General features: G+C 55.3%; 4 protein-coding genes across 4 annotated transcripts; all 4 read right to left on the bottom strand.

The window, feature by feature from the left end:
* Window positions 1-592: 592 nt before the first annotated feature.
* Window positions 593-2,276, bottom strand: JN550_012709 (uncharacterized protein; the record flags this gene model as incomplete). Its single annotated transcript, XM_049311214.1, has 2 exons — window positions 593-714; window positions 779-2,276. The coding sequence occupies 2 exons, from the start codon at window positions 2,274-2,276 to the stop codon at window positions 593-595; spliced, it is 1,620 nt and encodes a 539-aa protein (XP_049165357.1).
* A 907-nt stretch (window positions 2,277-3,183) lies between these two features.
* Window positions 3,184-3,786, bottom strand: JN550_012708 (uncharacterized protein; the record flags this gene model as incomplete). Its single annotated transcript, XM_049311213.1, has 2 exons — window positions 3,184-3,440; window positions 3,552-3,786. 2 exons carry the CDS (start codon window positions 3,784-3,786, stop codon window positions 3,184-3,186), a joined length of 492 nt encoding a protein of 163 aa, XP_049165356.1.
* A 623-nt stretch (window positions 3,787-4,409) lies between these two features.
* JN550_012707 (uncharacterized protein) lies at window positions 4,410-5,935 on the bottom strand (the record flags this gene model as incomplete). The annotated part of the gene is made up of 4 exons (XM_049311212.1): window positions 4,410-4,665; window positions 4,735-5,408; window positions 5,466-5,622; window positions 5,844-5,935. The coding sequence occupies 4 exons, from the start codon at window positions 5,933-5,935 to the stop codon at window positions 4,410-4,412; spliced, it is 1,179 nt and encodes a 392-aa protein (XP_049165355.1).
* A 1,001-nt stretch (window positions 5,936-6,936) lies between these two features.
* On the bottom strand, window positions 6,937-9,949 carry JN550_012706 (uncharacterized protein; the record flags this gene model as incomplete). The annotated part of the gene is made up of 7 exons (XM_049311211.1): window positions 6,937-8,762; window positions 8,819-8,975; window positions 9,030-9,122; window positions 9,173-9,352; window positions 9,409-9,491; window positions 9,544-9,747; window positions 9,805-9,949. The coding sequence occupies 7 exons, from the start codon at window positions 9,947-9,949 to the stop codon at window positions 6,937-6,939; spliced, it is 2,688 nt and encodes an 895-aa protein (XP_049165354.1).
* Between the last annotated feature and the right edge of the window lie 6,076 nt (window positions 9,950-16,025).

Below are 16,025 nucleotides of genomic sequence, written 5' to 3'. Positions count from 1 at the left end.
TTTCCCCCCTTTTTTTTCCCCTTTTCTGACCCCCTGAACTCCTCCTGAAGGGCTCTGTTTTGAGTCATGTCGTGTGATGAGATGTGCTGTGGTGTGCTGTAGTGAAGGACGCGGCGAGACGTGTAGGGGTCTGAGGATGCACAATATTTCCCAATGAAAACGGCGATGCAGTTGAGACTTGAGAGCCACTTCCGTGAGCGAGGTTGGGAGCAGAAAAGATGACGACTTCATGGCGTTGATCTACCTACAAGAACGCCCGAGCGCTAATTTCCAGGACCAGGCCCGTACGATATACGGCATCAACGTTGATGAGCTGACTTACAGGAAGCTGAATGGTATGGAGAAGGTCTCGCCGGCTGGCGACTTGTCCGGCCACTGGTGGGACGAGGAGAAGCAGGAGATGAAATAGGTCGTTGAGAGTACTTGCGACGATATGATAGAATAAATCACAGAACGCCTTGCTACTGCATTTTATCTGCTTCCTTCCCTATGAATCTGAACCGAAAGACTCGTACTCCATGGCGCGTCGTAGCATCGTCTAAAACTCCGGCTGTCCTAACTGTACTCTATGCTGTATGATACCCCCACACCCCTACTTCTGGCGCTTGGCGTATAACAGCTCCGCCGACTTGAGCGTCGTGGTGTTGGCGCCAAGCTTGTTGATAGTCTCCATCCACTCATCGTACTCATCCGAGTCGAACACAATGCCGCCTCCTAATATTATACTGCGTTAGTAATCTGCAAATGGAAGACACCTGCCAGAAAAGCGAGCACTTACCGGCTTGGAGGTAAGCCACCTCGTCCTTGTACAGCATTGTCCTAAGAGCAATGCAGGTGTCCATGGCGCCTTCTGCCTCCTTGCCCTCGACGTCCACTGAGCCGTAGCCAAAGTAACCAACCGCACCGGCGTAGATACCTCGCTTCTCCTTCTCGAGCTCGGCAATCAGCTCCATCGCCTTCACCTTGGGCGCGCCGGAGACTGTGCCGGCAGGGAAGATGGATCTGAAAGCATCGAACCTGGTCTGGCCTGGCCGCAGCACACCAGACACCTGTGAGACCAGGTGTTGCACGTGACTGAACTTCTCGACGACCATGAGTCGGTCTACCCTAGTGGTCAGGGGGTCGCACACTCGGTTCACATCGTTCCGTGCCAGGTCGACCAGCATAACGTGCTCGGCCCGGTCCTTCAGTGAGTTGCGCAGTTCGGTCGCCAGCTTCTCATCCTCCTCGGGCGTCTTGCCACGCTTGACCGTACCGGCGATAGGGTGGGTGATAATGCGACCCTCCTCCTCCTTGACGAGCAGCTCCGGCGATGCCCCAATGATCTGGAAGTCTTTGCAATCAATGTAGAACAGGTATGGGGAAGGGTTGACCGTGCGTAGGTGACGGTAGATGTTGAAAGGGTGCAGGCTCGTCGGCCTTGCGAACCGCTGTGACGGCACGGCTTGGATGATGTCGCCCTTCACAATGTGCTTCTTGAGCGTCGTGACATGGTTCTCGTAGCCCTCGCGCCCAATGTTCGACGTCGCCTCATTACCTAGCTTTATGGGGCCCTGGACGGGAATTGGTATCTCGGGCGAGTTGAGCACGTCGATCAGCTCTGCAATCCTTTGTGTGGCCTTTTCGTACTCCGCAGGCAAGGCGTCCAAGCTATCGGCGACGGGGATGTATGTGACGACCTTGATGACGCCGTAGAACCTATCAAACGCCACTATGGTGTCGAACAGCATGAAGAGCGACTCTGGGATCTTCAAGACATCCTTCATCGGCCTCGCCGTCTTGGGCTCGAAGTAGCGCACGCAGTCGTAGCCCACATAGCCGACGGCACCACCGCTGAGAGGAGGCAGCTTCAGGCCGGGCACCTCGAGCACGGTGTACTGCGCGAGCTCCTTCTCCAGACCGGGAAGCGGGTCGACCGACTCGCCATGGCCCTCTCCAGTCTTTATGATCTTGCGGGGCCCCGAGGCGACGAAGCTGTACCGGCCGACTCGCTCGGTGGCGGCGCTCTCGAAGAGGCAGGAGAAGTCGGATTTGGAGTGCGACGAGACCTTGAGGTAGGCGGCCGACGGGGTGATCAGGTCGGCGGAGATCTGGCCATAGACGGGGACGAGGTTGGCCTTCTTGGCGCTCTGTTGCGGTTGGGAGAGGAGGTCCTGGATGGTCGCAAGGGAGGGGACGACGTCCTGTGTTACGGAAAGTGGGATGTTAGTCGGTGACTGCTTCGCGGGAGGACTGAGTTTCGCAGGCCCATTGGAGCTCCTTACGGCGTGTTCCATGGTGGATGGGTGTCTCTGGCACAGGGGGATACGATGTGCAAAAAATTAGGAGACAATCAGCTCCTCTGCATCCCTATGCGGTGAGAAATGAGCACGGAGTTCGCTTGAGTCACCCAGAATTCGTGGTCAGTCCAAAAATACGCCCACGGAGACTTTTTTGGGCTTCCTGTCATCGGCGCCGCGGCGGGGCACAGCACAGTCAGATAGAATCTGGCAGCTAAGGTAAGCACCAACTTCGGGATCACAACCGAACGACGCTCAAGCAGCTCTCTAGAGTACTTCAAGTCCACAGGTCTCTTGATTGATGTCAATTTACACTGTAACAAGAGTGGAAATTTTTCCGCCTGTTCTCTTGTCCAGCTTGAATGACTCACGCTCGAATTCTGTGCTCGAGTGCTCTGGATGTGCTGACCCAGGGCCATGGGAGACAAAACCCTGCATGCATTTCCAAAGTTGGCTTACTGAGATCAGATCCAATTCACATTCACGGACCCCTGGGGACATATTGGGCTTAGGTACAGCAGGTACTAACGCTGCCGCTCTTAACCGACCTACGGATCCTTTGGCTTGTCATGAATTCTGACCTACGATACCGGTATACGGTCATATACACGTATACCTAGGTATATGCTATAATCATACAGTGGATCAGTAAGATACTTTCAGTGTTCAGGAATTTGCATCAGTCGAGTAATATATCCGGCGACATGTACTGCAAGCCTCCCTGCTGCAACGCCGAATCCATATTGCCCAAACAGATTGTATTGTCGGGGAAAAGATAAAAACATATCTTACGCCGTCATGATTCATGATCAGACGTCTGCCGCATAGCGCAGGCATCCGTGTTCTTTTCGTACCGTCCAGCAAACTACAGACGTCGTGCCGCATAGACAATAGCATCCTCCACTTAGCTCTCCACAGCCAGGGCCTTGACACCGACGAGCTTTGCCCCCTTGCCCTTGCCCTCGGTAGTGACGACCCAGTACTCGACCCTCGTCCCGTCTCTTGTTATCCTGTAGACTCGCACGTCGTTGCCCTTGCCCGCCTTGCGCACCGCGTCGATGAGGTCGCTGTACTGGCCCTGCGCGTCCCAGTCGGCGGGATCTTGGATCTCGACCTGGGCGCTCGATGGGGAAGGGTGGGAGATCAGAGAGGCGAACTCCTCTGTAGCGCGAAGAGAAGTGATACGTTAGCATGTTTTCGGGACACAGGAGTGCGGAAAAGAAAGCGCCATCAACGGCCACGATGACGGTGGAACTGGTGTGTTGAACCTACCCTCGTCCGGCAAACCCTTGCCGCCCTCGTCCCAGTTCAGGCACACGGGAACAAACGGCTCGTCCGCGTCACTGGTGTAGAAGGCATCCTTGACGGCGCTCTTCAGCACGGCGGGCACCTGGACTCCGGCGTCCGTGGCCTTGAAGTCCTGCTTGCTGGCGGACTTGGCATAACCCTCGCTTGGATCTTTGTTGGCCTTGTCCAAGAAGGCCATGTAGTCCTCATCAGAAGCCATCTTAAGTGTTCGAGTTGTTGTGAAGCTTCGTCCGCAACTCGAAAGGAGTGCCGAGACTCGATTTCCAGAAAGCACCGGTACCGAATTCGTGGAAAGCTCTCGGGATGTTAGGCTCCAACTTTGGAGACAGGTGGTCGCTGGTAAGAGTGAATTGCGTGCGAAAGCGAGCACTGGCTGGGGTAAAGGAAGCAGTCTATGTAAACCAGGCCGAAGGGTTGACTTGGACATGGAGCTGGTGTTGGGTCTTGGACGACGATAGTGGGTGGACTATCCAGATGACGCAACCTGCATGCCCGGCCGCCCAAGCTTGTTTCTTCTTACAGCTGAGGGCAATCGATAAACGCCCGACACACAGAGACACTAGTGGAGAGCTTTTTTTTTTACGACTACATGGTGGGCACAGTGGGTATACAAGTTCACGTTACAATCATGATCAATTTTCGCACCAAGTGTACATGTCTGGGGGAATCTCTAGGTTCTTTGTTCATCATGCAACTTTTCTCATTAGCTGCGTTAGATACCTCAAATACCAATTTTCAGACCACCACGCCCTTGACAGTAGCCATGATTGAACCCCAGGAACTCCGATGCAAGTGACAGAATCAAGGAAACACAGACACCCTTTACGAGGCCTGGACGAGATCCTTCTTGAGAGTACCCTGGTATTGCTTCTTCTCCGCCGGGGTCTGGAAAGCACCGTGTCCGAACTCGGACGAGGTGTCGATCCACTTGAGCTCGACCTTCTCCAGAGCCTTTCTCGAGGTGTGGGTGAACATGGACTTGCGGAGGGTCATGACTCGCTTCTTGACACCGGGGATGGAACCCTTGACCATGACGAAGTCGTTGTTGACCTCACCATATCTGACGAAACCACCCAGACTACAAGGGGAAAACTGGTTAGCGGGGTTCACGACCTCAAGAGGTTCAGAGATCGAATGGGCTACTCACGGAGTGATGGTCTTCTTGGTAACATCCTGGTCGGTGGCACCGTTGCTCTCGTTGTCGGCCTTGCCGATACGGTAAACCTTGTGGTTGACCGAGGTACGGTGGTGGTAACCCATCTGACCGGCACGGGCAACAGTCCACTGGACGTGGGACGGGTGCCAGGCACCGATACAAGCAACCTTACGGAGACCCTTGTGGGTCTTACGCGGGAGCTTCTTGGTACCCCAACGGGCAGTGACACCGTTGAAACCGTGACCCTTGGTGACGGCAATGACGTCGATCATCTCATCCTGCTCGAAGATGGAGTCGATCTCGACGGGCTTCTCGAAGAGGCCGTGGCCGAACTCGACCTTGTCGGCAACGGAGCCACCGTTGACCTGGATCTCCATAAGGTGGGCCTTCTTCTGCTTGAGAGGGGTCTTGCGGATCTGGGTGTGGGCGAGGACACGGACGACGGTGCAGTACTTCTTCATGCGCTCGAGCTCGCGGGTGATGGAGGAGCCCTTGGTCTCGGAGTGCTTCTTGGCGTACTTGGTGAAGGCCTTCTTCTTGGACTTGTACCAGTTCTTGTAGAAGCGGCGCTTGACTTCGTCGCTCAAGTGCTCGGCCCAGATGGTGGTGAGCGAACGCAGACCGCGGGGGGTCTCGATGTAGCCCACAAGACCAACAACGATCATCTGTAAATCAAGATGTTAGCCATAGGCACATAGCCAAGCGGGCTGCGTTGTTCGTACAGGGGGGGTGTCAATGATGGACACGGCCTCAACGACCTCCTTCTTGTGTGCCTTGGCACCGGGGCGGTCGAGGTCGCGGACGATGGTCGTCATACCGGCCTTGTAGCCCATGGCGGCCGTCAGGTGGACGGGCTTCTTGGGGTCATCCTTGGGGAAGCTGGCGAAGGCAAGCGGTTAGCGATCATGTTTGCACTGGAACACCCAACGGCGCAGGAGGCCGAGAGGAGAGAAGCGGCATGACGAGGCCGGAGAGAGGCGCCATGCTGCGATGCAGGCTCAACCCCCGAGCTCTGAACGACCCCCTTCTCTCCTTCGCGACCCGAGCTCGACGAGGACGCCAGAAAAAAATCACCATCTCGATGTCGGAACCAAACTTACGACTTGACCTTGCCTCTGTGACGGGCGGCACGCTTTCTGGGCAGGAAAGCCAGAGAGCCGTGACGGGGAGCCTCGAACTTTCGGTGAGACATCTTCGATTGATTTGTTCCTGGCGTTAAGGAATAGTGTCAATCGGGTCGAGAGGAATGGTGAAAAGGAAGATCGCGAAAGTAGTCAACTGGACCGGGTCTGAAATTTCCCAGGTGGTGAGGGCTGTAATTTTTTGGTGCGGGCTAAAACTGCGGGACCAATGGCCTGAGATTAGCCGAAGCGCTCGGCCAGTGGTGGCAGGAAGCTGGGCGGGTGCGGTGAGGAGAGGAACCCTGGAAGCTTGGGCCACTTTTGACCCAAATCCGTCCAGTCGGCTCCAACGAAAATTGCCCACCTGGGCAGTCACTGGTGATCCGCAGGGTCTTGCACGTGACCTAGTAACTTGCAAGGACATATCCGTCCATTGTGGCCGAGAGAGAGAGAGAGAGAGAGATGTCAACCTGGCAAAGTCGGGGTGGTGTTTGTGGCCAGTGACGTGACCGTCTCGCTAGTTTTTCCTGAGACTCTGGGAAGACTACACAGCTACGTAAGGTAGGTAGGTAGTACATGCTCCGCAGCTACGGCCGATCATTATGGAGCTGGCTGACCAACAATGGGATGTTCTGATCAGGCCATTCCTCTCCGTGATGTTGCTTGTTAGTCGATTTCTACCTCCCAATGCAGGAGCCGCCACCTGACCTGCCTTCGTGCTGAACATTTTGAACCACAGGCAGATGACAAAACAATTGTGCATGTCTGCAAGAAACAGTGACTGCTTGTCAAAATGTGCTCTTTCTTTTTAAAACATACTATCCTAATTACGTAGCGACAGACGAAACCTTCGTAGAGTTGCCAACCATGTTTGCACACGATAGAAGCCTCAGCAACCATGTCTCATCAACAACAACAGGGATATACACTTTGAGAACAGAATCATCGACAGAGGAGAAGGGGTATGTAGTCAACTGCAATCAGCGCACACCAAAGCCTGAACAGAACAACAACCACCAAGACAATTGTTTTTTTTTCTTCAGTGCTTCCGAAATCCTAGTCTTTTGTCGCCTTAGGCTGCGCCCTCGGTCTTGGGCGCAGGCCCCATGATCCCATTCATGCCGGCACTGGTAGGAGTCGACGTCTTCATCTCTCCCGACGCAGATGTCGGGCCAGAGTTGGGACCGCCAACGTTGACCTTCTTGTCTTCCTCACCGCTGTCGTCATAGTCTTCGTCGACATCCATCTTCCTGGCGGCACGCTCAGGTTCGCTGGTTGGCGGCGGAGGAGGTGCAGCGGCCGCAGCAGGAGGTGCAGGAGTAGGAGCCGAAGGGTGTTCAGTCCTTGGGCGCTCGTCCTGTGGTGGGTAATCCTTCAGTGGGGCTGGGCCGGGTCCCTGTGGAGGCCCCTCATGGACGATTCCTTGCATCGGAGAGGGTCCTTGCTGCATAGGAGGCAAGTGGGCCGGCATGTTATGCGCAGGCTGGTGGTGAGCAGCCTCGGACGGGTGGTAGGGTTCCGTTCCGTGGCGCTGGTCATCTGCACGTCTCATGTCCTCAGCTCTGCGCTGATCTTCCGCACGACGCTGTTCATCCAGCCGCCGCTGCTCCTCGAAACGGTGAGCCTCCGGAGAATTCCGGCGGTACGGCTCAGGGCCTCTCAGTGGGGTTGACGGGCGTCGGTGACGCATGTCGTGGATGAGCGCCCGGTTCTCCTCAGAAGCAGGCTTTTTGATCGACGGTTCATCTTCCCACTCCCTCATCCTCTTGGGGCCAACGGAAGCAGGGCGCTCATCAATACGATGAATAGGACCATCAGGTCCCATCATCGGCTTTGGTGGGCCGTTCTCCAAGTTGCTGGGGCCAGCTGGCTCCTGGTGGTGGCCGTACGGCGGGGGTTGGTGTTGGGGGTACGCTGACTTGGGAGAAGGCATGCGGCTGTCACGCATGGGAGGGCGAGACTCCGAGCGGGGAGATCCTGCCCGGTATGGCATCAAGTGCGGTGGAGGTGCGCCGTTGGGCGGTCCGCTAGGTGGGCCATTTGGTTGAGATTGCATACCTGCCAGGGGAGCTGGGGTGTAGTTCGGGTTGCTGACCCGCGCCGGTGGTCCTGAAGACGGCGGCGGCGGTTGAGACTGGCCCTGGGGCGGAGGGCCACCGTAGTGTTGCGGAGGACCAGGCGAGGGACCGCGACGGATCGGACCAGGACCCGGAGGCGGTCCTTGACGGCTGGCTTCACCATATGGTCTCATTGGCGGTTCCTGGCGGGGACTGGGCTGGCGCGGCATAGGCGGTGCCTGACCCCGGAAAGGCTCTCTCTGGTCGTACGGGTTGGGAGGCTGAGGGGGGTTGACTTCGGATAGTCGGCCCCATCCGTTTGCCCCGCCAGGCCCGACAGGAGGTCGGCCGGGCTGTTGTTGCTGGGGTGCAGACGAAGCTCCCGTCCACTGGGGTGCCTGAGGTCCTTGAGCTCCGTAAGACTGCGGGTGAACGTCGGTGGGTACCGGGGCAGGACCTTGGACTATCTGACCACTCGACTGGCCTTGGCGGAGAAGCTGCAGTCTCGCCTTGATGTGTGGATTGTTGGGGTCGAGTTCAGCCGCTCGCTGGTAGGCATCAAGAGCATCCGAAATCTGGTTATTGCAGCTCTCGTACAGTGTACCGAGATCATACCAAACCTCGGAGATGTAAGGGTTGAGGCGAATTGCACGAGAGTATGCATCAAGCGCGTCGCGGTATTGGTTGATCTGGTAGTAGAGCACACCAATCGAGCACCAAAAGGTCGGGTTGCGACCATCACGGTAAACTGCTTGCTGATATGCTTCATATGCCTTCGGGTACTTCTGTTGCGACATGTAGCACCGGCCCAAGAGATACCAGCTCTGTGCATCGTTGTTGTCTACGGATCACATTAGTCTTTGTTCAATTGGTTGAATACGCGGGATTGGAACTCACCAGCAGAGACGGACTTCTCCAAGTATTCGATAGCCCGTTCCTGACTTTGGAAGCTGCTGCTCTGCTGATGGTGGAGCCATCCCAGTTGCTGCAGAACCTTGGCGTGGTTCGGGTCTCTATCAAGAACTCTGCTATAGGCCGTCTTGGCGCTATCGTACTGTTGGGTTCATTTTAGTCGACTATTCGTCAGAGTTCATAACCTAGCACTTACGTCTTTCTGTTGCTCGTGGACGTGTCCGATCTGGAACCAAATGTCTTCCTCGGTCAAGGGCGGAGGAGGAGACGTCACAATATAGTTAAAGCACTATAGTGCGTCAGCTTGAGGTTGGAGACGAGGACTTGGCAGGAACTCACTTCTAAGCTCTGACCATACTTCGCCTGCTGTTTGTATATTATACCCAAGCGGAAGTAGATTTCGTTGGCCTTCTCAAAGTCGGGCTGCATTTGCATGACCTGAGAAAACGCCTCCTCGGCATGTTCCAATGAACCGTAGCGGTCATACAGTATACCAATGCCGTACCAAAGCTTAGGTTCCTATGCGACTGTCAGCTTGCCATGTCTGGATATACAATTGCTATTCTGTCACTGACCTTGGGGTTTGGCAGGTTGACCAGAGCTGATTGATAAGCGGCGTAAGCCTGTTGCAGGTCATCCATCATCAGATAGCAATGGCCTAGGTTTCATGGTTAGCGGTGTCACGGGTATAGAAGGCATGGAGCACATACCAAGACTGCCCCAGACTTCGCCGTTCCGTTCGTCTATCTTGAGGATGGCTTGGAGGTATTCCACTGCCTTGTGAAACTCCTCACGAGTTCGAAGGATGAGACTGATCGCGTTCATCGCAGGGATGGACTGCGGGTTCGCTCGAAGCGCATGGTCGTATGCGTTCATAGCATCGTCGAGGCTACCCAAAAGCTCCGAGAAGCTTCCTACAATGGAATTTAGTCGCAATTCTAACGGGTGCGAGAATCAATATGCCGGCCTACCTATTTGCATCCACAGCAGTTCATTGACAGTGTTGATCTGGCGCGAAGGCGCCGTGGGATAGTGGACAGGCCCCGGGGGCGGGGGCCCCTGCGGGCCGTGATGCATCTGCATCGGCATCTGGGGCGACGGGTGGTGGTTGGCCATGGTCGCCTCTTCTGTCTACTGGCCGGTTCGAACAAGCAGTGCACGCCTACAGACTGGAGGGACGAGCTTGGCGCAAGGCTGGAGCGAGGCTGCTACGTCGGTACTAGGGTGGAGAGGGTTGATAGTGCAAAAAAAGGCCCAAGAAGTCAAATAATAAACAATGAGGATGAGGATAGAGTCCCGATTATACGCCGTTGTGCCGAGCGTCGAGCCCGGGGGTTGATGGTGGAGTGTTGGCGTTGCGAAGTTTAAACTCGCAAGATGCAACAGCTCCCAACGGTCGCGGTCCGAAAGATGACGCTGCTGTCGCACCCGCACTTGGGGGAACGAGGTCCTGCCGGGCCCAATACGGGATATAGCTCGGTGGCTGGCGGGAGGAGAGATGCGAGGGCGAGTCTCGTGCAGTGCTACGAGACGACTGAGGTCGCTGACTGTTCCCCGGCGCCGGACTGCGGTGACGGGCGATAGGTGGTAAGGAGGAGAGGGTGATGGGGAGGAGGGACGAACTGCTCTGGCGAGGGAATTCGGGAAGGGGACGCAGAATAATTCTCCTCTCGCCAAACTACCCTTACCCACGAGAGAGGAACAACCTAAGCTGGGATTTGGCGTAATTTAATGTGGAGCCCATGCGCAAGTGCGTCCCCTGGACCAGAACAAGCCGTCGAAGTTTGGGCGCGTAGCCGGCTGGTAGCCCCCAGGTACTCTTCAGCCAGCTGGGGCACGCTGGGGCGGCTGTGTGGGGCCGGCTCCAATCCACCCAGGCCAAGGCAATCCACATGTACCTGCGGCTTCACTTAAGATGGCAGATTTAGCCAGGGTGCAGCAAGCAGGTGGGGACCTCCTTCGTCACAGGCTCATGGCAGCGCGAGCAGTCGGGTGGATGTACCGTACCGCATGTACGGGCTTGGGCTTGGGCTCTGGGCTGGACAGATTAGCGGTAAAGAATTACCACGTAAGTAATGACCAGACCCAGCCACGGCCATGGGAGTCAGACAGACCAGTTTGTCAACCCACTGAGCGTTATTCCAATGCTCCTAGACTGCGTCCACATAGGTAGTTATTCCTCGTCGGCTTATTCTAGCCAAATGATTGCCAACTACGGCATGCCGCGATCTCTGATGCTTCGAGGCTCTGTAGCGCAGCGGACGAAAGCACACGAAGCTGGCCCTAATGACTCAATATTCCCCCATCTGTTTACTGGACACACACTTCTTTCTGTTCGTAGCCACGTTGAGCAATTGACTTGGGGGCAAAGACTGACCGGTTTACTGCTACTTATGTAGGTCCTTGATGTGCTACTACCGTAATGCTTTCCCTTTCTCACCACCAAAGCGCGACAGGAGTGTCTACCCGAATCCTGACTGTTATCGCGAGCACTATAAGTGCCTAGGTAGCTCGTTTTCTTTTTGGTCCCTCGTGGCTCTCGCTTGAATCCGATGGCGACAGGCTGATTGTAGGTTTCGATCCCCATGCACCCCAAAGCCAGATCAGAAAGCATCCCGTTTCTGACTAAGAAGTCTGTGTGTTGCTTTTTGGACTTTCGTGACGTTACTGCGTTACCCAAAGGCGGAAATGACCGCGGGCTTGGATCATGGGGTGGATGCGGACGTGGCCCGTGGTCGATACCCTGCCTTGACCCTGCACCTGCACGGGGGGGGACGCACGAGTCCCTGGAGAAGAATACGCGCCCGGTACTTTGGTCGACTTGCCCTTCTGCAGCCGCCATGTTCCCGAGACACCTCCAAATTTGGTCCTTCTCCGGTTTTTTTGTGGCGACGGATCCAGCCCGCTCGTTTATTACCACTAGGGGGGTACAAAGGTACCTCGCCGATGACACGCACCTGGGCCTAACCTTTAGCTGGCCCTCCCGTGGGCCGTCAGCCTTCTTCGTCTCCCTGTCCATCACCATCCAATTTAAATTGAGGGACGCTTATCTTGGTCGGAGTATTTATCCTCACCAAATTCATCAGATGCGCCCGAGTGCACACACCACCTCCTGCTAAAAGCAGCTACACTCTGCACCCCTCTGGCCCCCAGCCTTCCCCGATCGACTCTCGTCGGACGCAGATGCAGATGCAGACTTGGACTTAACCGCCCCGTCCTGGAGCCCATGAGATCGATCCGGTACAAACTGCGGCTGTCTAACCACAGTGACCAGAGTTAAACGTTTCCCAAGCTTCATCGTTCCTGCAGAAGAATCTTCAGGAACGGCAGTCAGTCTATTTTTGCGCCGCTGGTTTTGGCCCTCGTGCTGACAGGATTTGCATCGTGCATCCTGGCTGAACAGGCTGACCCGTAGGCACACCATGTGCCATGCTGCTCACTGCATCAGAACCCGAGTTCGGTGACAAGTGTCAGCTCCTGCCGGCGGCAAGGGACTCACAGTGACGCGCTGGCATCAGGACCAAGGGTCATTAAGATTCTAGATTCGTCTTCGGACTCTTATCGCAAACATCACCGGTGCCCATCTTGCTAGAGTTTGAGGTGTGTTATGCTTCGAGGTAGATCCGGTGCTTCGCGCCAGCTTGTGTTCAGGTGCAGTTCACCAGTAGAGTCTGTGGGCCTATCGTATCAGACGAGCCGCCATTGCCGGGTTTCTGTGCAGCACTTCCTGTAGATCATCCCGTCGCTTGCGAGGAACATCACACAACCAACCGCTGGGATGCTGCTGCAGTATTGATCGGTATCAGAGTACCTAGCTCCCGGCCCTGAGATCAGCCCAGTGTTTCGATCCTACCTTACCCGTGTATCCTCAGGTGCCGGCTGTACTTGTGTGCATATACCTACACGTAGGCAATCAATACTCTGAATCTGTCGGGCATTCCCGGCGCTTAATTCAGGAAGACAACGTTTCCTGTCTCCTTGGCATAAAGCTGGATCTTCATCATACTCCTTTTTGATCTCTGGCGGGGAAGCATGTGTTGCTTAACCTAGTGAGAGTTTGGCGTCGGTAAAACGAGTACCGGACTATGCTCATTGAGGAACAAAGTGCCCCCAATCATCGCCACGTGCTAAGTAGTTAGATCCCGTCGAGACTTTGGCATTTGACAGTACTATGGTAGAGCCTTCGAAAACGCAAATTATGGCTGAATCGCAGCTTTGCGCCTGTAAGGATGGTAGACTCGAAGGTGTTGGATCTAGGGTCTCCATATGCCAGGCTGTCAAAATGGCAATCCAACGAGTGCTGGGGCGTCTGAGTGTAGTAATGACTCGTCATGCTAGGGATTTGGCAGCTCAACGGCCTCAGCCACGAGTCTGAAATTCCCACGAATTGAAAACGGGGTCTTTGTACAAAGGGCGATCCCGAGAAAGTCAGTGCAAGCAACCATCAGATTACGGCCCTATCAATCTATGTTATATTGTTTGGTCATTTGGGTGATGGCGGCATAGTTGGAGATTCGTGTCAGGGGTCATCAAAAGCATGATCGACTGGCATATGATTGCGGTTGTGCATCATGTTTCCGGCTACGACGTAGATATAGTGTCGATTGGAACCGTTAGGCAGGTTTGGAGAGGCACAGCACCTAGGCTGACTGGCTGGGGTCGAGGAGAAGGGTTTGAACCCGACGGAAGCAATCCCGTCTGCGAATTACCAGGAACCTTAACGTTTAGGAGCAATTATGGCCGCAGAATCAAGGGGGCGGCGAACACGAACCTAACCGGATACACATGCATGCGAGGGTTCGTGGCCAGCGAGGAAGGAGAGTCTGGGGCTTACCGCGTCCCCTTTGGTTAGTGGCTGCTTGGCTCCCACCCAGATTTTGTATGTGTTCTGTGCTGCATCTCACGCATATGCAGACCGTTGATGCATCGCCGTCATTCGCCAAGCTAGAAAGTCGGTACGTTGACGTGCCACAAGTGGAAGAGGTGCTTCGGCAGCTCCACACACACACCAACTGCCCGCCACCCTCATCCTGCATGCTGGGCGAGCGGCAGGGCTAGGTCCAGTCCACCATGTGTGGCACCCCTGCAACCGCCTCCATCATCGTCAGTGCGTTGCGAGACAAGACAAGCCGAAGAGGCGCGCCCCAGGCGATGGCGGCGGCGGCGGCGGCGGCGGCGTTTTCTTTCGGGCAAGCCACGAAAGCAGATAGTCACCCACCACTGCACCTTTCCACCATGAGACTCGCCTTAGCCTCTGCGTCAGATGAGTTGGCTCCTACTCGCGCCAGGGCCGTTCACGAATCAGTCCTTCTACCGAACGTCTTGGCACGAAAGCCTTGCAACTCACGAGATGGCCTTCTCGTTTGATCCCCGCAGCTTTCACCACAACAGCTGCAACTGCGTAAGGGGGTGGACAAGGATCCGCGGTGGTCCGTTTCCCACCAGAGCGGCTTATTCCATAAGATAGGCAACCACCTAAAAGGCTTGAGTGACGGGGTCCTTCATCGCGGTATGCTCCGGGTCGAAACATGGTAACTGGTAGATGAGCATCACCATCACCGTGGCTGCGGTGAGTGGGTGGCTTTGGAGAAGTAGGCTGCGGCACTTGGTTCGCTAAACGGACGAGGACCGGAGCGTGAAACGAGCCAGCTTAATTTAGGCAAGCCTGCATGGCAGCCAGATTCTGTGGGATGGGGAAAGATGGAGAGGAACATGTTGAGCGACAAAAGGGCCGGCGCGCAGGGGTTGGGTAGATCGGATCGATTGAGTGGAAAGCAGGCGTGGCCACCTAAAACACGCCCAAGGTCGCTCCCGAGATCCTTGGGGATTCAATCAATCGCCTGGTTTGTCCGCCGTCCAACCCACCCACGCACTTGTCAACTTCCGGCAGGTCTGGGCGGCCGAGACACACCACACACACACACCACACACTACACGCCCGCCCGCGCTGGCGACACTGGACATGCGAAGCTGCGCTCCACACACCTCTCCGCGGCCCTAGCCAACGTTCTGCCGCAACGCGATGCGCTGGGTGAGGATGACAGGTGGGCTGCCCGTGCGAGTGCAACTCCCCTCGAGCAGTACTGTACTTGTGTGTCTGCATTATGTACGCAGCCGATCCTGCCGTGCTCTGCTGCGGTGCGACGGAGTTGATATTAAGAGGCACCCCTGGCCCGGTTTGAGGACGGTTTCCCAGCGCATGCCACAGGCAAGCACAGGATAAAGACGACATCTCTTGCTTTGAGACACCCTTATTTTCTAGACTGCGCTGGGTCCGTTGGCCCGAGCATTCCCGAGAGCCCTATCTGCGCCTCCCAATATGAGAACAGATGGTGGCTTAAGGGGGCGTTGGAATAATATTTTTCTTAAGTCACTTCTTATTGAGGTGAGATGCGCACGGTCTTGCCCTCAACGTAATCATGTGGTTCCGTATATCGTGAGGTTTAGGTGACGAGACGACTGCGGGGGTTTCCGCGCTTAAACGCATAACTGAACATATACAGTGTCTAGCTAGTCCTCCCTGGATTACATTCCACCGTGATTGTAGATATCTAGCATCACACCCGCGTTGCACTGCTCGAAAGACTGTACTGGAGGTGATCGATGCATGCAAGGAGTTCTCGACTTGGACGTCAACAATATGCTCTAAGCACTGAACTTGGAAAGCTTCTAAGTGCCATGTAGTATCAATAGACCAAGAAGAGACCAATTTACCGGAAATGCTACAATACTCCGACAACCCGAACCACCTATACATAGGCTAGGTAAATACAGTACAGTGGACTATATCATTCTGGGCTGCTTTGGAATTGCTCACAGAAGCCACGTTCGCACGTTGTCGCTGAAGTTCTGGTCCAAGAATGTCCATACATGCTATCTCGACGTAATGCGCTCTGTATGTTTGCTGCAGACCAGACTGTCATTCCGAAATATAGAAAACCTGGTTCGTGTAGCTCTACAAGAACTATATCCCCTCCAGTCGCGAGTGTAATTACAGATGCGTAAGACAGTTCTCATAACCCAGAATCTCATTATAGAGGAAACCGTGCATCACCTGCGGCGATTTTGTTGTTCGCTCGTTGACGGTAAGCGACCGACTCCTCTAAGCCTACTCCATGCTGAAATGCTGACCATAGTATACAAACACAAGACACCGTCAGACGCCAGACCCCATGCTTGAGATAAGAAATAC

The sequence above is a fragment of the Neoarthrinium moseri genome, assembly GCF_022829205.1.
Source record: "Neoarthrinium moseri strain CBS 164.80 chromosome Unknown scaffold92_Wmoseri_CBS_16480, whole genome shotgun sequence".
NCBI lineage: Eukaryota > Fungi > Ascomycota > Sordariomycetes > Amphisphaeriales > Apiosporaceae > Neoarthrinium > Neoarthrinium moseri.
The sequence above is the reverse complement of the archived record's forward strand: the minus strand, read 5'-3'. Positions and strand labels throughout refer to the sequence as shown.